Source organism: Rhopilema esculentum, chromosome 17, assembly GCF_057945365.1.
Source record: "Rhopilema esculentum isolate cy_ngs chromosome 17, ASM5794536v1, whole genome shotgun sequence".
Lineage (NCBI taxonomy): Eukaryota > Metazoa > Cnidaria > Scyphozoa > Rhizostomeae > Rhizostomatidae > Rhopilema > Rhopilema esculentum.
Genome location: NC_142831.1, coordinates 5,153,847 through 5,176,909, shown reverse-complemented (window position 1 = coordinate 5,176,909; position 23,063 = coordinate 5,153,847). Strand labels below are relative to the sequence as shown.

The following is a 23,063-nucleotide window of genomic DNA, read 5'->3' as shown; positions in this document are numbered from 1 at the left end:
CTAACGGCAGATTTGTGGATTTAATTTGACGCTCTAAAGACTGACGTGATGAGCACTGTGGCAGGCAACTTTTTGCATTTCTTGAGTACGACGAGTATCATTCAGGGTTGCATCGAATTTGCAAAACGTTTGCTGATTATCACGCCCAACGTAACTTGATACACAAAAACAAAAGCTGATCTTATGTTTTGAATGATGTATCATTATCTAATTATCATAGTAATATGCAAAGATGAGTTTTTTAGAAAACGAAAAATGGTATAGGTTTAGCACAGCAAGCGCAATAACACGCCACACTTTACGGAAACCCCTCAATGTCTGTAGCAAGCAATATTCAACAATATTATTAACACTTTGGGTACCCTTCTTTACATTAAACACGCAATATTTCACAACCTACACGGATTTGAGTATATCCTTTAGTACTACTGCCTGCGATTTGTGACGGCCAATGGGTAGCCATGCCCTAGGTAGCCAACACTCAACAAATATCACGTACGCCTTTGGGGAAAATCCTTTTGTTTTCGAGAAAAATCCTTCGAGAAAATGACCCAGTTCATTTTTCCTAGTTCATTTTTCTTCTGCTTTATTCCTGAGCAGTTTATGCTACTTTGGAGAAGGTTTTCGCCCGGTTTTCGAGAAGTGCTGGACAATTATTCCAGAAACGCTGCAGAAGTAGAACTTAGTATGGGGGTTGCTGCATACACTAAAAAGCCATACGCAGACTGCCTATTACAAACCTATGCAGTAAAATGAACACAAGCAACAAAGCCACTTTCCCACACCGTCAGATGTCGATATGATAAAAACTAAGCCCGGTATACATAGAGTCCTGAGGCTGATTAAATAATTTTAGCAGAAAATTTTTTTCTGAATCATGTCATGCATATTTTAGGGGCGGAGATAAATGAACAGAACTAAACCCAAATAAACACTATTCTTGTTTGTTGAATCATTGTATAGACAAATAGTTTATTGAGACGTGAGTCATGAATGCAGGTGGCAACAAGGAAAATCGAGAAAAAATCTTAATTAAATAAATTAGCTCTAGAACAAAGAGCCTGCTGGGGAGATGAGCAAGCCAAAAAATTCTTTTATTTAGTGAGTGCAAAAAGGAGATTTTTAAGTGATGACGTCACAAAACCAAATTAAAGTACTGAAATTGGAAAAAATAACCTGACGAGGACAAAATAATACTTCTAGATGTGAATAATTAGTTAAATTTATTACAAATCCTTTAGCCAATATCAATGTGACAATATTGAAGTACAGACCCCTATCCAATATCGATGTCAGATTCTTTCTGATAATATTGTAAAATTTAACTGGCGCATACGTAATCCTATGGCTAGTACCAAGAAAATCCTGATCCTATGGCTAGTACCTTTCCAAAAAAAACCCAAGGACCAAACCACCAATGGTTGCCTTAGGTGAAGTTTTAATATTAAAGAAGAATGACTATAAGGGGAAAGGAATTGTAAGAAGCATTGAAAGGACGATAAATTACATAGGTAGTGACCTTCAAAGAAGGGTTCTCAAAGTATATTAGAAAATACACCATTGACAGTTAATTGAGGCCTGGGTGTGTGAAAAAGTGATTTAGGAACAATTGGACTGAGTTTACTGACACGGAAGTTGTGGTAATACTTTCTTTGCATGCAAACAAGAGGGAAAAGACAACACAAAAGCCTTGGAGTTATAAGAAAATTACACAAGTTGATCGCAAAAGAAATAAAAAAGAATGAAGAGCTGGAAAGTATCGCCATGACATTGGTTGTTGAAGTCTTGAAAATGAATGAGGGGCTTTTTCTGTTTGCAATGAGATCAAAAGAGCTGAAAATTTAACTCTGTTTTAATATTTAATCGAGCTGCTAGCTTGCATTCTACAGGAAAAGGATTTTATTACTATCTCTTGTATTGTAATCACGATCTAAAATATGTTTCTTTTAATTCAAAGCGTCGATTTAGGATATTTTTATAGCGCGATCAGACATTTCTTAATCAATAACAAAATCTTCATTCTAGAGAGTCTAAGTCTCTGAAACACCCTGCTTGAAGACAAACTTTTCTCATTTTCGACTGAATTAACATCTGAGAATCACTGTGCGCAGCTTTAGCTTTTGGTTACAGATAGAAAAATAAAACATCTGTTGTATATTTACGTAACTAATAAACAGAGATAACGAGGGCCTGTCTCAGGACACATCTGGATGCGAAAAGCTTAGGAGAAAACGATTTTTTCAGTCTCCAAAAGTCAGGATTCTATTTTTTAATGCCGACAAATTCGAAAACGCCCCAATGAAAAGACGACCTAACGTGGCTACAGTTCTCACAATACACAGCATGCTGAATACAGCCCACAGGCAGTAGATGCAGATGTTCAAAGCCTCGGCAAATAAAGGAAGATTTTGCCAGAAACCTAGCAGATTTTTCCTTCATAATGGAATAACAAATGCAAAGCCAACCATCTTACGAGAGTGCTTCTAAGCTCCATAATTTACATTATTTTCTTTATTTCTTCTTTTCCTTCTCTTTTTTCAAATCCTCAAACCTTTTTTCCTTTTCGATTATGTTTTCAACAACTCAATGAAAAATGGATTTGTAGCAGTCGCCATTTGGTGCCAAAATCGTATTTAATGTACAGAGCCAAGATTCTAATCTCTATATTTTCCCTTTTTAGGAAAAAATGTGAAGTATTAGAACACAGCTCAAAAACGTTTTCGACTATCCTTTGGCCAATAACCATTTTGGTGCCAAAACCGTATTTAATCTACAGAGCCAAGATTCTAATCTCTATCTACTATTTTTAGGAAAAATTGTGAAATATTAGAACACAGCTCTAAAACCTTTTTAGACTTTCCTTTGGCCAATAACCGTTAAAAAACAAGTTGAAAGCCATGACTACAAAGCAAAATACAGCTGCAGTAGCCAAATCTCTTTCGCTTTCAACAACTTTCCTCTAGTGAGTGATCGCCCGTTATTTTACTACACCGGACCGAAGCAGTGGTCCCTCAAGTGTCCCTTGTAAAGTCGAGCTGTAACTTTCTTTTAAGCTACTGATTTTAAATAAATCATTTACAAATATACAGCCATGTGCTCGCGTTTATGATTGGCCTATTTCAATCCACAACTGGGTATATATTTTTCCTAGCGTAGTGTGTTCGATCTATGTTCTGACGTTTTATACTCTGAACCTGAAGAGTGTCAGGCAAAAAGTTTTAGCATGTTTCAGGACGTTTGCATCTTTCAAAGCCATTTTTGGTTTTAAATACGCTGATGTGAATAAGACGTCAGTACTCACCGAAATGCTGTCAGCTCTGCTATTTAGCACGGCTTTATGCATCGCTGTCATGCCATCAGCAGAACGGTAATCAAGTTGGGCACCAAAATTGACAAGCATCATGCAGGCTTCAAACGAATTCGGCAGCATAATCATTGCTGTAAGAGGCGTTTCTGCAATAGGAGAAGAATGTGTTCAGTCTAAACGTTGTCAATGAAATAGAACCATGCTGCAGCGTAGCGAGGGGAGGCAAGAGGGGCGACGCCCCCTCAAATGATAAAACATATCTTTGAAAATGGCGTTATCAGGCGTTCAAAAGGGTGTGAGCCCCTATTTTTCCCTCGCTAAACTCGCCTTTGCCCCCCTCAGTCTTACCCCCCTGGCTACGCTACTGGTGCCATGGTACAAAAAGTGTTTGCTTTTTAAGATTATTGTTGAAGTCTTTGTTAAGTCTAAACGTTGTCAAGGAAATAGTGCCATGCTGCAGCATAGCGAGGGGAGGCAAGCGGGACAACGCCCCCTCAAAAGGTAAAACATATCTTTGAAAATGGCGTTTTCAGGCGTTCAAAAGGGTGTGAGCCCCTATTTTTCCCTCGCTAAACTCGCCTTTGCCCCCTCAGTCTTACCCCCCTGGCTACGCTACTGGTGCCATGGTACAAAAAGTGTTTGCTTTATAAGGTTATTGTTAAAGTCTTAGTTAAGTGCCGTATATAGCCACAACCAGACGACGTCATGTCCGTTTCTGCTATGGACGGCACGGAAAATTGTATTTCATTTTCTTTTTATGCAGTGATGTCTGTTCTAAGCAGCTAATTTCAAATTGAAAACATTTTATCTCTGTCACGTGTTCTAAATCCCTGTTCACCAATACTGATAACAGCTTTACAATTTCAAATAATTAGAAAACTACTGCAATGAAGCAATATTATTGGCTTGATATTCCAGATCACATACCTCCAGTGTATTCATTTTGAAAATTTGGATCAAGCCCTTTTTCAAGAAACTTTTTCGATTTTTCTGTGTTTCCTGTCATTAGACATTCAAAGAACTTCTTTTGGTAGCTCTAGAGGAAAAACATATTGGTCAGTTGTGGATGGTAACGGAGAGTAAGAAAGCGAAGTCAAATCGAGACTAGGAGATTATAGACATGACCGCAACGCTTCTAAAAGAGGCAAGCAAGATGGCCTAATTCCCGAAGAGAGGCAAGCAAGATGGCCTAATTCCCGAAGAATGAGAGCAAATAAAGAAAACTGGGGTATGGAGTTGACTTATCGCAAGTCCTCGTGGACTCGCATTGGCTTTATTCCAAAACGTATCTGTGGAGGAGCAGCAATAAAAGGGAGCTTTTCCTCCACAGTAGACATTTTGAAATGAAGCCCGCGAACGAAAATTAAAAAGAAGACTTGTAGCAAATCAAGATTCGGAGGGGAGAAACGTATGGTGAGTGGTTCTAAATCGGAAAAGGAATTAATAGGTGACACAGAAAAGGAACATATTAGACTATACATCCACAAATTATAATCTGTACTAGGGGGAAACTATGGAATTAGGATTCAAAGGAAAACAGAGTACTATAGCCATTTTGTTTTAGCTGTTAATTACGGCGTAAAAGCTTTTCTGTTAAGGGATAAAGGCAGACTTCGACATGATCCCCTCTTCACTTCTAGCTGCGGATAATCTAAACAAAAACCATTCAAGGCTTAAAGAGCATAAAAGCTTGCTAAAAAGGCTCTTCCTAAAAAGGTTAAAGCTCGTATTATGGCTAAGCCACAAACAGTTTGACATCCTAAAACGTATACATTTCTCTTCATTAAAGATAACCCATTTAGCAAAGAAAAATAATCAACAAAGTATCTTTTATGGCATGTGAAAATCCAATTCTAGCAGGATTTGAATGCACAAAGGAAAATGTCTCATTCAATTGTAGGTCTTTATTTCCTTTTTAAAAATAGCTCTAGGCCAAAACAGCTTTTTATTAAGCAGGGTATTAACAGCTTTAAGTCAGTGCCAGAATTGGACAAGGTGTGACACTATTAATGTTACCTTTGACTGGTACTTTTGCAGCTTTTTCTCGTCCATGTTCAGTGCACGATAAATTCGTCTCTTGTAGCGGAACTGCGGGAAAAAGAGAGTGGGTATTGAATATCATACGGCTTTAAAGAGATTGTTTGCCCGCCCTTTGATAGCAGACGAGCACATTTCTTTCGATGACAGGGGAGATTCATGAAATCGAGATTTGAAATGACAAGTTCAGAACATATACAAATACAGGGTTAAATTGTTGGATTGAATTGGTTTCCTGGTTGATAGCAAACTTTAAGTCTGGCCTTCTCTCGCGATGCAACTAAACATTTTCATTCCTATATTTGGAGTTACACCGCCATGACGCGTCTTCTTATTTTAATAATCTGGTCTCCTAATTTCAGAAATGTTTAGAGGCTAGGGTCACTGAAACTTGAGCTCAACTTTTGCCCTCTTTGCGCCCAGCAAAAGAAATGTGAACCCTCACATAGGTCTAAATCTTTTATTGCTCACGAAGAACGCCAATTTTTAATTATCTCAAACACAACTGAAACTTGAAAATGGTCGCATTGTTATGATTTGTAACTTGAATAGCTGAAGGCAACGATTTTGTATAATAATCCAAACGAGAATCTCTCCGTGACTCACGACATCTTAGGGCCTATGAGTCGTGCCCTTTCCGAAACCTTCATTCTTTTGTCAGCTTTATGAAGCAAGATTCTGGAACCAACAATAATAAAAACAGAAGGATATAGCTGCTCGAGAAAGATATTTAATTGATTTCAAAATGCCAGATTGTTCAGTATAAGAGACTTTAGAATCCGCTGTCCATCTTTCGTTTGATATTTGCCGGTCGTGTAATAATTCTTAAAATGATAATTTTGAACTAGATACGGTATTACCTTAATTGATAAATTTATCATTTTCTACATTTAAAAGACTTTGTTTTATCAAGAAGCTGAAAAACAACGTTTTGAGTACTGTTTTTTCTAGGTCACCTAATGTAGGTTAACAAAAGTTTTTTATCTATTATATCTTAAAAAGAAATGCACTGAATGGGTGACATCAAGTTCGGCGCTCTTTTTACGCTTTTGCGCTATCGGTATAGCAAAGAAAATCGCGCAAAGGAAGATAATTGCTTAAGGGAAACGTAAACTTGGACACTTTTCAGAGAAACTAAGGGTAAGTTGTATAGCAAACGATCACAGTCATGTTTGAGAGTGGGGACCTGAAGCGAATCCCTGTCAGGAAATATGAGAAAGATAGGTGCGAGGATGGCTCAGTTGTTAGAGGCGCTGACTACAGACCCAAGGGTCCGTTGTTCGAGTCTCTGGCATGACCAAACTTTCACCCAGAGTGGGGAGAATCGCCAGCTCTCTGTAATTCCAGGCGTAGGAATCACGAGGTGTGGTCACATTTAGAGGAAGGGCCAGGACACTGCTCGATAAGCATAGCTTCTCAGTGTCCTAAAAACTACCTTCGGATGCTAGGTAGCAACAAATACAAATACAAGAAAAAATGGCCTATTTAAAAAAATTGTACCCATCTGTCCATCCCAACATATTAGCCTGATGAAGTCCCCACCATTTTAGAAGGGGTGGGGGCTTATTCGAGAATTGGAGCTTTTTGATATATTTTACTTGCAGTGGTGGGACTGATGCGGGACTTGGAGATTTGCAGAATTTATTATTTATCAAATCTTAAACATTACATCTTGCCGTATTAAGTGACCTTTAAAATGTTAGGGCTTTTTGACATATCATGTCAGAAAGAAACCTGTTTGATTTTTGAGCAATTTGGTGAAAACGTGTCTACATAAAAGGGAAAACAAAATTTTATTCCACGGTTGATAAATGGGAATTTCTAAACTTATTAAGATTATTTCTCCCACCTAATCACCGCATTCCCAGCTTTTATCATAGTTAATGTAACATTTCTTAAAACACATACAACCATACGCAAAGGATTATCAACATGAATTAATCTTGGGTTTACAGAATCCTAGATGCAAAACCTACTTGCAGCTGATTTTTACAAAAACGATTTGCGGTTTTTTTACTAGAAATGAATATAGAGGCCGCAAGATAGCCGGGCTTTCGTTCTTCTACTGGGTCATTAAAGCAGGTTAGGGCTGCCGAGTTCTGACAAGCAGCACCATCGTCCCTGAGGTGGCAGGGTATACGTTGTGTTTAGTTTCCTTGATCTTGAAAGTCTTTCTCGGAAAAGCATTTAAAGGACAAAAAAATCCTCGTTTTTGTGATGAAATTTCTAAGGTGTTTCACAACATTGGTTGAAATCACATTTTACCGCAGCTCAGTCTTTGCTTCTTCTTAACTTTTTCTCAACTATTGGCCAATTTTAAGACTCGTGATTTATAATCGAATGATTTCTGGACTCTGGTGAAGGGATGTTATTTTCGTTCCAAGCCAGTCTGTGGCATGATCGTTTAGACAGGCACCAAGCAAAAAATATCAAGAGTTTCGGCTTTAAAAAGACAAAAAAAGGAAACCAACCTCCAAGTGTTCACCATAGCTTTCAGCTGGGTAGTCCCGGAGAGGACGTTCTTCATCCAAGAACTTCCCGGCTTTGCCTTTGAATGGTGGCATGTAGAAGCCATAGTTAAGAGGATCTGTGAGATTCTGTAATACAAAGGAAAAGATCAGTCAGAAATGAAGAAAAAACACATTCAAAACCATAGAAAAAATACAAAAACATTTACTTTAAACTCATTAAGATTAAAAATTCCACCATATTTTGATATATATTAATATATGCTAATAGCTAATTTTTAAATTTTATAAACATATAAAAGAAAATCAGTTTCCTTTTTAATATTAAAATTGTTGGAAAAGGTTTTCACAGACTAATTTTGCGACCAGAAACCATATACACGATAAACAATATAAGTGAAATTAAGTTGGTGAATCGGGGCTCGCGCTATTTTCCCCTTGCCCTCTCTAGCCACACGTCTTTGCTGAAGCTGATACTTGTGGACTTTGATCTATGTATTTGTTATAATCTACAGGTTTATCTATACAAATTAGGGAGGTCATGGGCCCCTGCCCCCCTCCCCCCACTGTGGTGTGGGCCCTGCGAATACTATATAATATGCAAATGGTACCAAGCAGAAAGGCTTCTAAAGGTTATTATCAGCAGGACAAATCATAGTTTCCAAAACGAAACATTTCATATTGAATGGAAAAAGAACCAACGGCAGAAGCAGGACTCAATTTTTCAATGAATGTGCGTTTGTTTTGGTTCTTTCGAATCCATAGCTGTTAAACCTGCTCCCATTTCGAATAGACAAAACGAAAAGAACATCTTTTGCGTATAAACTCTCACAATACAACAAACGTTTTCAATAGAAACTGGATCGATGGTCTGTAGTGTCTCCGTTATCGGTGTTTCAAAGGAACATTTTTTAAAAAAATCAACAGTGCAGTTGCACGAGAAAACTGCTGCAAACGTAATTTAAATTTCACGTGCAATCATTTTAGAATGCAAAATGCGAACTCCTAATCAATAAACACAGCAGTGCGTACATGAACCGGCACAAAAAGTTCGTAAAAAACAAAACTGCAGGTACAATAAGAGAATATTTCGATTAAGTCCAGAACGGTTGTTGAGATTCTAACATAAAACTTTAAACTACAGCAATGTTGATTGCATCTAGAAGGAATAGCTCTAACAGCGCCCTAGCCAAGACCTTTACTGTAAGGAGTCTTTTCTGCAAAAGGGAAGTCTCTTTTTACCGTGGGGAGTCTCTTCATTTGGCTCTTACAGAGATAGGGCAACTAAAGGTGCATCTAAAGTTGGTCATCCAGAGCATTACCCCAACCCCCCCCCCCCCCCCCCCTCACCTAACCAGTTGCCTATGGACATACTTATGATAAGCACAATAGTTGTGTAATAACTGCTTTATTGTTTCATGGCATTGTAGTAGATTTATGCAAAATTCAATAAGGTAGAAATATCTAGGCTAAAATAACTAACGGGAAACATCGCCGCATGACAAAAGCAACATATTTCCAATGAACTCGGTAATATTCGAGCTTCAAAACATCGCAAATACCGCAAATTGAAAATATCGCAAAATACAGTAGCAAAAACAATCAAGGTACAACTGAATAATTTTTAGAAAACCCTGTTTAGAGCTTATACTTTTCTGGCAAGTGTTATTGTCCGCTGTAGGGAGTTTGCTTAATATATTACGAACATTATCCTTTGTTATATAGAATGTGTATTACAATTTTAGCTCGTGGATGCTGTAGCACACAATAAACATTTATTTGAGTAAAAAGAAATTGTTTTTCTTTGCTTATTGGCACCCGTTACGTTACCAAGAAGTGTCATTCAAAGGAAATTTACCTTATATAATTTTGCTTCACAGTATCAAAACGATATTCAATTGAATATTATTTTATACTAACCAATGATGAAAACTCCAAGAGGACAGCCTGCTTTGCGGTCCACACTGTGTCATCCACACAAAATTTAAATGTTTTCTGAAATACAAACGATAAGGATTAAAATCGTGTGAAAAGCGTTAAAAGTCAGATATTCAAAAAAAATACGTTGATAGTCCTGTAGAGAAAAATCTACACCAGAAGAGTATAGGCATTGAGGCAACGCTTTCAAAGAAACAGATAAGATGACCCTTTTCCCGAAGAATGAGGCTAAACAAAGAAACTGAGGGTAAATTAAAGAAAATTTCCTATGCATCATTTTTCGAATTTCGGGGATTTTCATGCATTACGATGTAAGCTGAAAATCTCACGTTTCTTCTACTCTTGCGATGTGTGTTATCAAATATGTTAAGGCTCAAACGAGGATTTCTAAGGAAAACATATAAAGTTTTCTTATAAAAAATAAGCGTATTTTGGTACTGCTTGGTATGAAAGAAAATGGTTTTTCTTGTGACATTAGTCGTCATTCATTTCTGTGTGTTTATTCATTTAATCCACCCTGTTCCGTTGTTTATTTCCTGTTTATCTAAACAGGGTAAAAGTTGTTGATATTCTTCTCAAATCCAAGTATAACGAATTTTTCATGTTATTATTTGTGCGGTAATTTTATTGACGATAAATTACAAATAAATTAGCCCTCATCATTTAGTGGTTTTTTAATGGCTGGGAAAGTTCACCGTTGTTTGAGATAAAGTTTCGCGCGATAGGGGGGAGGAGGAAGGGGGTGTGGGATGCAGAAACATAGGCAACAGTTTATCTACCATTTGAAACGTGGATGACGAAACTGGTGAGGATCAGGGGGGATACATGCTTCCAACTCTGCAAAAAAAGGCGCAAGAAATTTCCACGGCGTACGAGATTTCAATAGAGTGATTTGCACGTCATTCGTTCATCTTACTCCGTGATAAAGAGCCATGAAATGTAGGATTTCAATAAAGTACTTTAAAAGAAAGAATAATGAAATAAGGACCCGACGCACGACCCAAGTTAAAGACAAGAGACCCGAGACTGTGGTGGCAATGACGTCATTTTTCTTTATTCAGACGCCCTAAAGTATCTTATTTAACAATGTTTGTTGCTTTTTAATCGTCTTTATAACATACGGCGCCGTGATTTCAAGCTACAAAGCCCCTTAGTGGATTGGACTCGCAATGACAAAGAGTTCAAACAAAATATCCCCAAAGTCTCAACATTGATGTCAATTGGGCAATCCCCGTGAAATTCAGTGACGGCCTTCCCCAACTTTCAATGACTTGGGCATTCCTGAGACAAAAAGTAATTCGTAAATGAGCCATATTATGTAGACTGCCTAATATGTAGTGCATGGTTTTGCGCATGATTTTACGTCAGAGCCAGCAACAAAAATGCTAAAGAAGCATGACAGTTGTAGCTAATTAGAAACAGTTTACCTCAAGAAGCTCATTATGGTAAAAAAGACAAAGTGGCCCCCTCTAATCACCCAAAATAAATCCATTTTAATTTCTTGCTTTGGTTCATTGTGACATTTTTACAACAGCTTTTTTCATAGCACTTCACCTTCACCTGGCCAACCTGATTAAAACTTCACCCGGATATATTTTAGTCGTTGCAGTTTATTCCAAGCACCTTTCCTATCACATTAAAACCCCAAGAGAATACAGTACTGCCAAATTGATATACAGCCGGATTTCCTTTGACAGTGGGTCGGCTTGGCGGTGCCAGACCCTATCAAAGTTTGCTTCATGTAAACAGCTCGCACATGTCCAGTCCAATGACATATTTCCTTCCTACGATTTGGCTGTCTGCAGGGCAATTGAGTACGCTACATGTATTTTAATCATTTTTCTATAAGAAAAATTTATAAGAACTCCGAATTGGTCAGAAGTTAAGAACAAATTAAGAACAAGCTGAGGCTAAGTTACTGTAAAATGCCATTTGGAACAATGTTTCATCTCAAAAACAAGACGTTTTTGAAATCTAAAAAAGGTGCTTTTCGGTGAATTTTCAAAGTTTTCGGCAAAAAAAGGATGCTTCACCCACTTTGATGGCAAGCAAAGCCTGAATACCTGCAATTTTACTGCTTACACCCTAATAATTAAGAACAAATTAAGAACAATTCAGCCTGAACTTCAATTTACTGGTAGCAGCCTTTGCTGGTCCAGCCAACGATATGAATGAAAATCTTCACCCTTTTTTTGGAATTCATCAATCATTGGACCAGGACAAGGACACCCTGAGTAAATTATTGTGATTAAGTTTCTGTCTAAAAATTTAGATTTTGATTCAAAGCATTTGGTGTGGGGATTCTGTTGCTTTTCATAAAATTATTAACTAACTTTTGTCATTTAAAGGTTAAGCATCTGTAAACTTCAGCTAAAGACGAATTAAATAACGACCTGCTTCTGAAAAAGGAGGAAAATTTTCTTTATAGCTTTTCATAGAAATGCTAATTTCTTTGATTTTTTAGGGGGGAGTCTTAGTCTGGCAGCTGCTTTCAAGTGAGGAACGGTATTATTCAATTATTTTCATGAACTTGAGCACTCTTTAACCCTCTGTAGGGGTGCAAAGCCCCTTTGTTGCTTTACTTTTACCTGTTTTTGCTAAGCCCCTTTCTATTCTAAAAATGTGACAAGGCTAAGTCAAAGGGACTCTACATTTTTCGGATTCAAGCGACACTGATTCCCTCCAACAAACACTGATGTCCAATCATGTGTCCATACTTACATTGTAAGATACAAACGGGAGCTCCGGGTCACCCCATTGCAAAGTGAGTTTGCACGATCTTCCATCACACTCGACCATTTTGACGTTGATTCACGAATAGACAAAGATCCTGCTGGTGCCTTTATTTGCAATCAGAGTCGATTTGCTTTCATCACTAGCGAATTTGATTTGCAGGTGAAACAAAATTGTTTGCATTAACAAACAAATTACTTGTTCTCTACCAATCTTGGCTCCTAAACCAACAGACTGGCAACATGCTCGATGTAAATACAAGCCTGAATAAACACAAAGCATGTATGTACTGAACCTTGCAACTTCCAACCGTTACACTAAATGCCTCGCTCCAGTTTGCTTTGTAAAGATAAGGTTATCTCTCGATCAGTTCCTCTACAATTTACGGTCTGTTATAAGGTCTCTATGAAGATAACTTGTTCTGGAACCCAACGTGAGCAGGTTTCTTTCGTGATTACCGCCGCCAAAACAAGAAGCATCGATTCGGCAATTTTAAAGCTCAACTCGATTCATACGGTTAGATCCCAGCTTATCCGAGCGTATAAAAACATAAAAAGAAACTGATTACAGCTTTCGTGGCAAAGTTTGATGATATTTCATACAAAACACTTCTCAAATGAGTTCTTGACTGATGTCACAAAAATACGTGTGAGAAAGTTAGGTAAATCCAATAAATCTTCTTCCGCTTGCTTTCAATGCAGTGGAAAGATTCCGACACAAGTACGAGAAACCAGAAGCGAAAAATCTCATCATCCATAAACACTTCCGTAAAAATCAAATCGCATAAATTTGATTGTCGTCCAAGATAACAAAATCGATTGAAACCAACTTTGATGTAGGAATATGATTGCATTCAATAATTTCTGTAACGTTGAGTCACATAATCAGCAGAACAGACTCCCATGTTCATCTCAACTCAAATTCTCAATGCCTTCTGAGAACTTTGTGACTGTCAACAAAGCAGGAAATAGGAAACCAAACGCTCCAAATAACTTCACAAAGCACGAGCAGATTTCAGCTTTCAGCCTACTGATTCAAACGCTTTTGATCCTTGAGTCTCGGCTCTTCTCGTAGTTTTCCCTGCTCTGACACAAGAACAATATGAATTGTTTGTGACAGACAAACACGAACAGGTCATTAACGCTCTGACCTCGATGGCTTTTCACTGCGTCAATTTGTGCGCAAGGTGGGTTAGGAAGGGCGTCTAATTAACGCACGGTGCAGCCTTTGTTTTCAATAAATTAACTTTGACAGGCGGTCACAAAATTAGCACAAAATGAAACAGTTGCCTATGACGTAATGAATAAACCTTTAAAGAAGGCGAGGATCGATGTACTCCAGATTTTTGGGAGGAGACTAAGTCTAAACCAATGAAACTTTCCACTTCCCTGTCCCTTTGCGGAAGATTCTAAATAAAGAGGGAAATTTTATAAAAATTGGAGGAACGCGCACGATGTGTGCCTCACCAAGCACTGGGATTTGACGCTAGACCACGAAAGCGGGGGAATACGTGGGCTTTAGCCCCCCCCCCCCAATAACTTCCAAAATGTGCTTAAACCAAACGAAAAACGCCCTGGTCTCGGTTTTTAGCATGTTTAGCCTCCCCCTAAAAAGGTTTTAGCACCCTCAATCCGTAAAATGATCCGCCGTCCTTGGAGGACATTCCTTGGTGCTGGAGCTCAGATTTGCAATCAGAGGAAATCTGGGTTTATCCTTATCATAATCAAGCAACAAAAGGTGATTTTTGTCAATAATGCACTGATTTACGGTTGTTTGTTGACCTGGTAATGTCGACCCGTCGGGCAGATGCAATGCCGAAGCAAATTCTATTCTGAATGTCGTGATTGCAAACAATAAAATCAGAATAATATCAAATGAAAACAAGACCAGATTTATGCGACTAGGCTTCGTGCTTTCAATAACGAGGGGCACTAAGGACATGACACTTTGAAAAAAAAAACAATGAAAAGGCGAAATATTTTCTTTATCAAAACCGATCATGATCACATGTGTAAAGACTTTAACGAAATTAGCACTTTCTTTATTTTGTTAAGACAAAAGCTGCTATTTTCTTATCATTTCTCAATTCTTTAATGTGATGCCATATTTATCACTTTAGTAAAGCACAGCGGTTGCGAAAATCCTATTGAAAACATTGCAAAACAGCAATGTGGTAAGGTAGCAACGACATTTTTATAATAAAATTTTGCTTATACATTGATTCTTACTGCCTGTTTTCTGTAACTGTTCTCACCAGTGGTAACCTGCGCACCAGACCTCCAGGCAATGTGAATTAGGTGATTTCCGTTTGGGTGGCCAAGAAGGTTCGATTAAAGGAAGAAAAACAATTATACGTATACGCTTAAGAATTGTTACATACGTAAGTTGTGATGAAAAATGTAAAAATATCCCACCGCATTTTTGGTAAAGGGTTTGCTTCCGGCCTATCCTCTCCCTCCCCGGCCAAGTAATGCCTGTGCGTTAATATAACATGTGATTTTACGAAAAAAGGTTTTAGACTTGCATTGAATGAGTTTCGCTAACACGATAAACACTGTTTTGGGGCTATTTGGAGGCGGAAGTGAAGTTGTTGTGCCCAAAGTTGAATCCAGGAAGAAGAAGAAACGCGAATGTTTAACGGAGTCGGAAGCGGTTGCAAATCAAATGTAAAAACTCTTTGTACCACCATAAACGAGCCTCGATGGAATGGAATGACAGTATATGACACACAGTAGCCAAGAAATGTTCTAGCGATTGCAGCATGTTACAATATATAGAAAGATGTTGATCTGACTGTGTTTTCCGCCTCTTGTAATACTCTACATTGAAGTAGTGAGAGTAATATCGAACACAATTAGCATATGCATACGTCACTGGGTACCAGGCCCTTTTCGAAATAGAGTTAACGAGACTGTTGATAGATGAAGTTTAAAAATTTATTTGTGTGAGAAGCTGTTGTATCACAATGACAAGCTCTTGGAGAGTTTAAGAGATTATGAAAAGAAACCTCTCGTACTACAGAAAGGATATTTTGTCAATACGAATCTGAAAATATTTTTTGCAAAAATACAAGTCGTTTCAAAAATTCAAGTTCTTGAATTTTAGGTCCATAAAACAATATAGAAAAATAATTGCCTCTGGCTGGAAAAAATTACCAACTTTGGGTCTTGCTGGTTTTTTAGTACGTGTATATCGTTTCACTCTTCCCTGCGCCTGGCATTTGCAAATCCTAAGAACCTTGTAACCATGGAGAGTGACAAAGAGCACTTAACTGCCCTGAGATGTAATTTCAGAACAGCTCTCGAGTTTCATCGCTGAAACCAGCATTCCTTGATCTTTTGAAAGGAAAAACAGCAAGCTAAATCCTCTTTTATATTGCTCAATTGCAAGATCAACGGCTGTGAATATGTGGTTTAATATATTATTTGCTTATCCAATTTAGGCACCTCATGTTTGTTGATATGTAAAAATGAGCAGGAGGACTTTGGTCTAGGGGTGACTGAGCTGTGCTACCCCGACCCAAAAGGGTGAAATTATAACTTTCAGCGGGTACAAACCACTACCAAAATCCTTTTTTTTGGCTCAGGTAAAGAGGCAACACAGCTGGGTGAGGTATTAGTCAGACAGCAACAGGCTGCCAAAAAGGTTGGAAATATTTCTTGTGAATTCATTCATTTTGTACTCATTCTCTCTACCAAGATAGCATTTCTTAGACAAGATACATAGTTCTGATAAGTTCAACCTTTTTAATGTTTATAAATGTTTATAGAATCCATACATTAACTTGTTGAAGATGCATGAATGAGGCAAAACAGCAGAACATTGTTCAATTAACTGAAGAACGTAAGAAACAAATTAAACAGAGCTGAAAACTTTCGTTAAGAAAAGGATTTTGATACGAGACAAGAAGGTAAATCAAAAATCATCTGAGTCTAGATTTGAGCAATCATAAAAACGAATACAAATCTCCTTTTGTTAAATGGAAGCACTAAACTCATGTAAAGAAAATAACCAAAATAAAAACAAATCTTTATGAGATAACTTCCTGGCTCAAAACTTCCAAATTTAAGGACTATATCAGAAAAAAACTGTATTACGCAAACATGGTTAAATGTATCTATAACAATTTTCCTAACATTTAAAAACTAAACAATAACTAAACTGATAGAAATACAATAAAGAACAATCATTTTTTTTCCTTGTATGTCTTAACTACAAAATATACAGAGCTTCAGACCCCCATGAAGTAAGAGTAGAATCGAAGACTTGGGCGAAGAGGAAACGTGGTATTTTGTTTGCGTTCAATCTGAGATCTGATATATATTACACATTCCTTCCATAAGAGAAGTTATCTTTGACCAAAATTTTCTTTCTAGAATAAAGAGGCTCAACAAGTCTTCTAGAAACGTCCGTAGCTGCTAACACAAGACAAGAGGCGGAAATACATGAATGGGTCCCAAAGAACGGCGAGGAAAAAAATTATGTTATGCTTGATGTTTTCAGCCGAGAAATAGATTTATTTATTATGATCATTATCATCAATACTTGAGATAAGAAGCAGACAACATTATATTGATTCTGCGGTATCAATTGCTCAAAAAGAACGACGAGGCAATTAAAATGAAACGCTGTTGGAAACTGCGTAATTAGGCCGCCAAAAATGACATAAATACTACCAGCGTGGCAAATAAAAATAGTTGTCTAGCTGCCTCTGTTATCAGCTGTTCAATTTGCAAGAAAACAGTGTGGTGAGATTGCAAGAATTATTGGCATCATGAGAATAGAAGATATGTGCTAGCAATTAGATAAGTATTCTTCAATTTTCAAAATGACCTGTTCATAGCTCAATTTTAATTCTTCGCATTGCTGTGACAGGCTAATGCCAAAACGAGGTTTGGTTAAATTGTTGCTCAAGTTTCACAAAATTTTCCACTCGAATCACTATTTTGCTTCTTGGTAATTAGAAAATTCCATTATAAATGATAGATGGGCATGTGTACTTATTATTTAATTCTGGAAAGATGAAATAAAAAAGATGAACCGTACATTTATGAGTGGAGAGTGTTTTCAAGAAAACATACTGCTTACGATGGAACCAATGAACCTTCATAGGATCAACTCTTGGACCAAAAACAGAACGAATCAATAGAAGATCAAAACAAAACACAAAAATTCTATCGACAATAAATATTTCCTTGAAAATAAAAATATAGTTTTCAAAAAATTAAGTCCCTTAAAACTAAAAAGCCAAAGAAAATAAATAAGAATTTGATATCAACAAGAACATCGTTTTTCTTATACGCAAAAAAATCTTTATTGAGCAAAAATTATTGAGTTATTCAGTTAAAGCATATTGAGTAAAAATCAAGAAAAAATAACAACGGATGTAGAGGGGAAAAACAATTTTCAAGTTATTGCCTGAAAACGTACTCAAACTACGGCGTTATGGACTCCCAATACACTTTGTATAGCCACTTTTAGGTTCAAGTATGAAAAACAGCTAGCAATGTGTAAGAGAGTGAAAAACGGGGAAATCCCTGATACTTTTTAGAAACTGATTTTATAAACACATAAAAGTGGATTTATCAAAAATATTATTAAAAAGCAATTTTTCTGGCTTTTTAATCTTTTTTTACTTGATCGTTTTAGACAAAATCAAAGCAAATAACAAAAATTAAGCGATTGAGTGATAAATATATTGCATTGATGAGGTAATAGCAAAAGAGACTTTCAGAAATGGTCATAAACATGGCAACGTCAACAGCTTTAACGTGGCCACGTGCAGCAAGATTACATATAGACGTTTATACATGCATATCATAAATAAGATGCCTAGTGAACTTTCCTCAAATTGGCAAAGACTTTAAATTGAACTCTTCATTCGTGATTCAAGAGCTAAATCTCCATTTTTCGCAATAAAAATTAACGTTTTTCCACGTGTTTTTCACAATAAACATGAGTCTTTGAAAACACATCAAAAAAGAATTTTCAAAGAAAAACAGAATTATACAAGACAGACTTTCATGAATCATTTTTTGAAACTTAATTTAAGCCCTGTGGCATGGCTTTTGTGTCATACAAACGGACCGACTGATTGGGATGCAGAGCAATCAAAAAAGAACCTTTAATCATCTGTCGTATGCCTTTTCTACGAAGCGAATTTTCTCAGACTTCTTGGCAGGAAATCATTGACACTGTTGGAGCTGGTTAGAGAGCTAAATTATCGCAAATTTGATACAGCTGATAATCGCATCTGCGCTTAAGTAGAAAATTCACACAAAACTTAATTCTTGAATACTTTCATATCTGTACGATGTTGACGATTGGTGATAATGAAGTTTTTGATTTTAATGCGGTTGATCATGATCGATAAAGATAAAAATAGGAAATATGATGACAAAAACGATCATAATGATGATTATGATTATGATGATGGCAAAAAGTTGAAATTGTAAAAGCAACTTACGGAAGGTTTTCTCTCGTAGACTATCACAACTTTTACATCACGGTATTCTGTCTGGTCGGTCTCCATCTTTAACTGATTTTGTGTTCTCATGTTACATCATTCCTGAAAAAAAGCAAACAGTTGTTAAAATTGTTAAAAAAAGTTGTTAAAAGCAAACAGTGGGTTTAAATTTGAATGATTCTGTTGCACATGTTGTTTTTATAAAGTATACTACAATCTGCAAGAGAAAAATGTCAAAACGTTTGCTTAGCATTGGAATGTTAAGATCGATAAACGTGTATATAAAAAAGAAACATACAAGAACCTCCACCAGTGATGTTTGAGATTCGTGGAAGCGAAAACATGAAACAACAAATCGTCAACAGCAATATCAGACGCAAAGAAAATCTAAATAAATAGTTCGCAACACTGATGCACTTGTACGGCGTGACGTAAAAAAGTGATCTTTGAAATATTGTTGCTAACGACGTTTAAATGATACCTGTTCGTCAAAGTAATAAAAATAAGGTGTGGAAGGTATTGTAACATCGGTCTTAATTACTTGACACGAGTCAAGATTCCCTTGTCTCAAACTGAAAAGAAAGCCACTTCACGATAATTAATCAATCCAGGCTGCCCTTTCAATATTTAGTGCGTCAAGAGAGGCAACCAGCGCCGAATAATAATTTTTCATAATTCGTTTCTTAGATTTAGGCAACTTAATCATACAATGGCACGACATATGTCCGTTTTGTCTGCGCCAAAAATTACTTCCTTACATATTGCCTGGCAAATTACTTCATTACATCTGTATTTATGTAGAACCAACCGGATTTTGAGGATCTGTTAAAGGCATACATAGACTGAAGGTAATAGAACAAAAAGATACTGTGGTCTGCAGGCTTGGGAAAATATTTTTCTAGTACCAACGTTACGTACCTAAAACAGCCTTTCAGAGCCCAGACCCAACCAGACCAAGCCGTCTTTCTTTAATTTTTAAAGAAGGCTTTTGGGAAAGTGGCACATAAGTAGGAGTAAGATTGAACTTTTTTCCTGGATTTTGCAACATTTCCGTGCCACAATATTACAGCAACAAAGATGAAATGGGATTTGCGCCAGATTTCAAATATCACATTTGCATCAAAGATAAACCATAATTGTGTCAGCAACCGTAGACCAACTAAAGACAGGATTTTTAAAAACAACAACAACGCAGCCAGTGGGGCAAGGCTAGCAAAAATAGGGGGCTAAGGCTAGCAAAAGTAGGGGGCCAAGGTTTCCCCCCCCCTTTTACTGCAGCTTTAAACTACTTGCTTCGCAAAAAAATGGGGGCATGGCCCCTGTATTTCAGTGGTTCTAATCTCCTATTGATTAAGGCTATTAATCATTTCAATTTTCTCTTTGTCACATGGGTATATAACGAATTCGCTGAAGTGTCGTATGTTTAAATCTATTTGGGTTGTCTAGCAGGTTGCAAAAAGCTAAATAATTGACTACTCTACTTGGTTTAGTTACTTTCACGTGAAACAAATAGCAAAAAAACCCGAATATAAACCTTTCTTGCACCATTAAAAGATAAAGTGAAGATGGAGTCAACAACAAATTGGAATATACTTTTCAGCGCATTTTCTTACCGAATGCTACTCCAATACAAAGACTTTCAATTGAACCAGAATACAGATGAGAGCATGCCAAAGCTCTTAGCGGTGTAAAAACAGTCTGGAGCCAGTGAATTGATTATGGCTGACATTAAATTTATATGGAATTGTCAGGAACACCTGGATTAGCATTCTCCATAGAAATTTAGTTGAGTTAATATATAAATTGTAGTCCTGAATGTAAGCTAGTCATTCGAAGTATTCTACCCCGGGGGCGAGTCGCGTGGGAAACTGGTTTCTTTGTAACATGAACTTGAGGACTGGGTCGAGAGGAGATGAATTACGTAATCCATGCAAGAAATTGGGGAACAAAGGAATGACATCAAACCATTTGAAACCTGGTATACAAACTGAACCTCAAGATAAGCCTTTGATTCGAACTTTCCTTTTACTTCTCTTCTTTACTGCCGACATTTGAATCATAGAATACCATCTAAAAGTTGTTGGAACACCCAACAATTCACGCTGTTTTTTATATTTTTCAATTATTTTCCCGAACAGTTCTACTTCCGCACCCCTTCCCCCAAAACAGTATTGATAGTGCAGACAATATCTACCCTGTGTACCAGAGATAGTCTGGTACCCAAAGTAGACAATATCGCACAAGATACAGAAAAATAACGAGGGGCATTTCACTCCACAAAATCTCGACGCCTCGTACAAAAGTTTCGTGCAAAAATCTTTAGATAATTCATTTTGTTTACGAGAAAAATCATCTAAAAGTTCCAAAAAATCCTACTGTTCTAAAAAAATATTTTCGTTGTTTGGAAAGAGTTATGTACCCCCTCGGAAGAAATTCACCGAAATCCAGAAATTCATGTACCCCCTTCAAAGGGGAGAGGGGATGGCTGAATTCTGCCTCAAAAACTGTCGTTAGTGTACAAAGACTTTTGGCAGCATTGCAGTGTACAAACTCTTAGCTGCCAATTCTATCAAGCAAGCTTTAATGGCTGCACAACAATTTAACTTTCTCCATCATTTGGACACAACATAAGGTTTTTCGTGAAATCAAGGTAGCATAAAGAAAAAACAAATAATCTTATTGAACTGAAAAGCCACATCCTTGTGTTTGCTAAAAAAGTTTCTTGTTTAAAGAAGCGCATTCAGAGCGTGTGAACTGTCCGGAGTTACTAAGGGCAACAAAGATGACGAATAACATACCCATTCTTAAAATTTTTATGACGTCATAAGGATTTGTTCAGGAAACACAGCCAGGATTGAAGCAGACTTGAACACTGAAATAATTGTTTCTTTACGCCGTGGAAGAAAAAAATGTCTATTCCACAATGCCACAAAACCTTCAAAGTTCGGAGATGTTTTTTTATTACAAAAATTTTCTATGAATGTAATAAGAACCTTTACATTGCTTTCGAAATGAAAATGCTGTTACAAAACAGTGTATTTATTACGTTTAGTGTATTTATTTCAAAACAGTTTGAGCAATCAACAAGTAGACGCATTATAAAGGTTGTTTAGATAAAGAAAACTAAAAATGCGTTCTGCATGAAAAGGCTGTGAGGGGTGGCAGAGCCCCTTCTAAAAAATCCCAAGAGGGTGTTCCAACTACGAAGCCCACAACATACGATAGCATATATATGTATAGCACTGTCGTCTTGTACAAAACACACCTTAGATCTGGGAAGTGCTCAATTCCAGTACTCATTTGGTGTTTTCTGATGTTGCAACAAAGCCGGCGCCTGTTCCTATATACAACATAGTTGCTTTGCTCAAATCGGTTCAAATAACATGTACAATATGAACTATGTTATACTATAATGGAAGAAACTTGTCAGCGGTGAGTCACAAACACACTTTAAGTTGGAGAAAATTCTTCTTTATACACGTTGTTGATAATTTTCTAGCAGTGAAGCTTAAATTCTTTAACAATGTTTGGCGTTCCTCGGTTTTCTGGTCAGTATCCAGAGTATCCTGCATGTTTTGGTATACTCGTACACTGTATATCATGGCAACACTTGGAGCGAACTTTTGGGGTTTGAATCCTGCCAAACTAAATTTTTAGTACAAGTACAAATACTGGAGACAAGTCTTCTGAAATTGAAGTAAATTTGATACGATATGAAAACTTCTTATATGAAAAATTCTAGTTGCTTTTTTTGATGAATCAATCCCATCATCCTTCAGCGTTTCAATAAGTTCCTGGAAATCATAAACAAATGTGCTAAAATCTAAAATGTGCTAAATGCTTGGAAAATAACAATTGCATAGATTTATACTTAGAAGCAGGAGCAGAAATTATGTGAACTTTTGGGGGCCTCGATTGCTTTGTCCAAAAATGTGGGCTTTCAACCCCATTATATACTTTTAGGTCTGTCATTCTGATACCTTTCCCCTGCACATGAAAAAGTTAATTTCAGCTGCCACTTAGAGGCATTTTTTGTTTAATCTTCATAAAATTTTACAACCAAAAATTGAGGATATCTTTACCAGACTCATTCTGTGCCTAAGCTGAAAATATA

General features: G+C 37.0%; 1 protein-coding gene and 1 long non-coding RNA gene across 3 annotated transcripts in view; one reads left to right on the top strand and one right to left on the bottom strand.

The window, feature by feature from the left end:
- The window catches only part of LOC135682919 (uncharacterized), a 51,307-nt gene that overhangs the window by 19,188 nt on the left and 9,056 nt on the right, over positions 1 to 23,063 (bottom strand). The window contains exons 2-7 of one of the 2 annotated variants that reach the window (XM_089113373.1): positions 18,950 to 19,051; positions 9,733 to 9,807; positions 7,816 to 7,941; positions 5,324 to 5,395; positions 4,235 to 4,343; positions 3,302 to 3,453 (exon numbers count right to left, since the gene is read on the bottom strand). In XM_089113373.1, the coding sequence (XP_088969499.1) occupies positions 3,302 to 3,453; positions 4,235 to 4,343; positions 5,324 to 5,395; positions 7,816 to 7,941; positions 9,733 to 9,807; positions 18,950 to 19,039 (624 nt within the window). In that variant the 5' untranslated portion in view covers positions 19,040 to 19,051. Of the gene's footprint in view, positions 1 to 3,301; positions 3,454 to 4,234; positions 4,344 to 5,323; positions 5,396 to 7,815; positions 7,942 to 9,732; positions 9,808 to 12,471; positions 15,931 to 18,949; positions 19,052 to 23,063 lie in introns of those variants that run through there. The other variant, XM_089113374.1, reaches the window with a different exon arrangement.
- On the top strand, positions 15,913 to 17,940 carry LOC148958163 (uncharacterized). The gene is made up of 2 exons (XR_016144819.1): positions 15,913 to 16,128; positions 16,860 to 17,940. It is a non-coding gene; the product is annotated as an uncharacterized LOC148958163 (long non-coding RNA).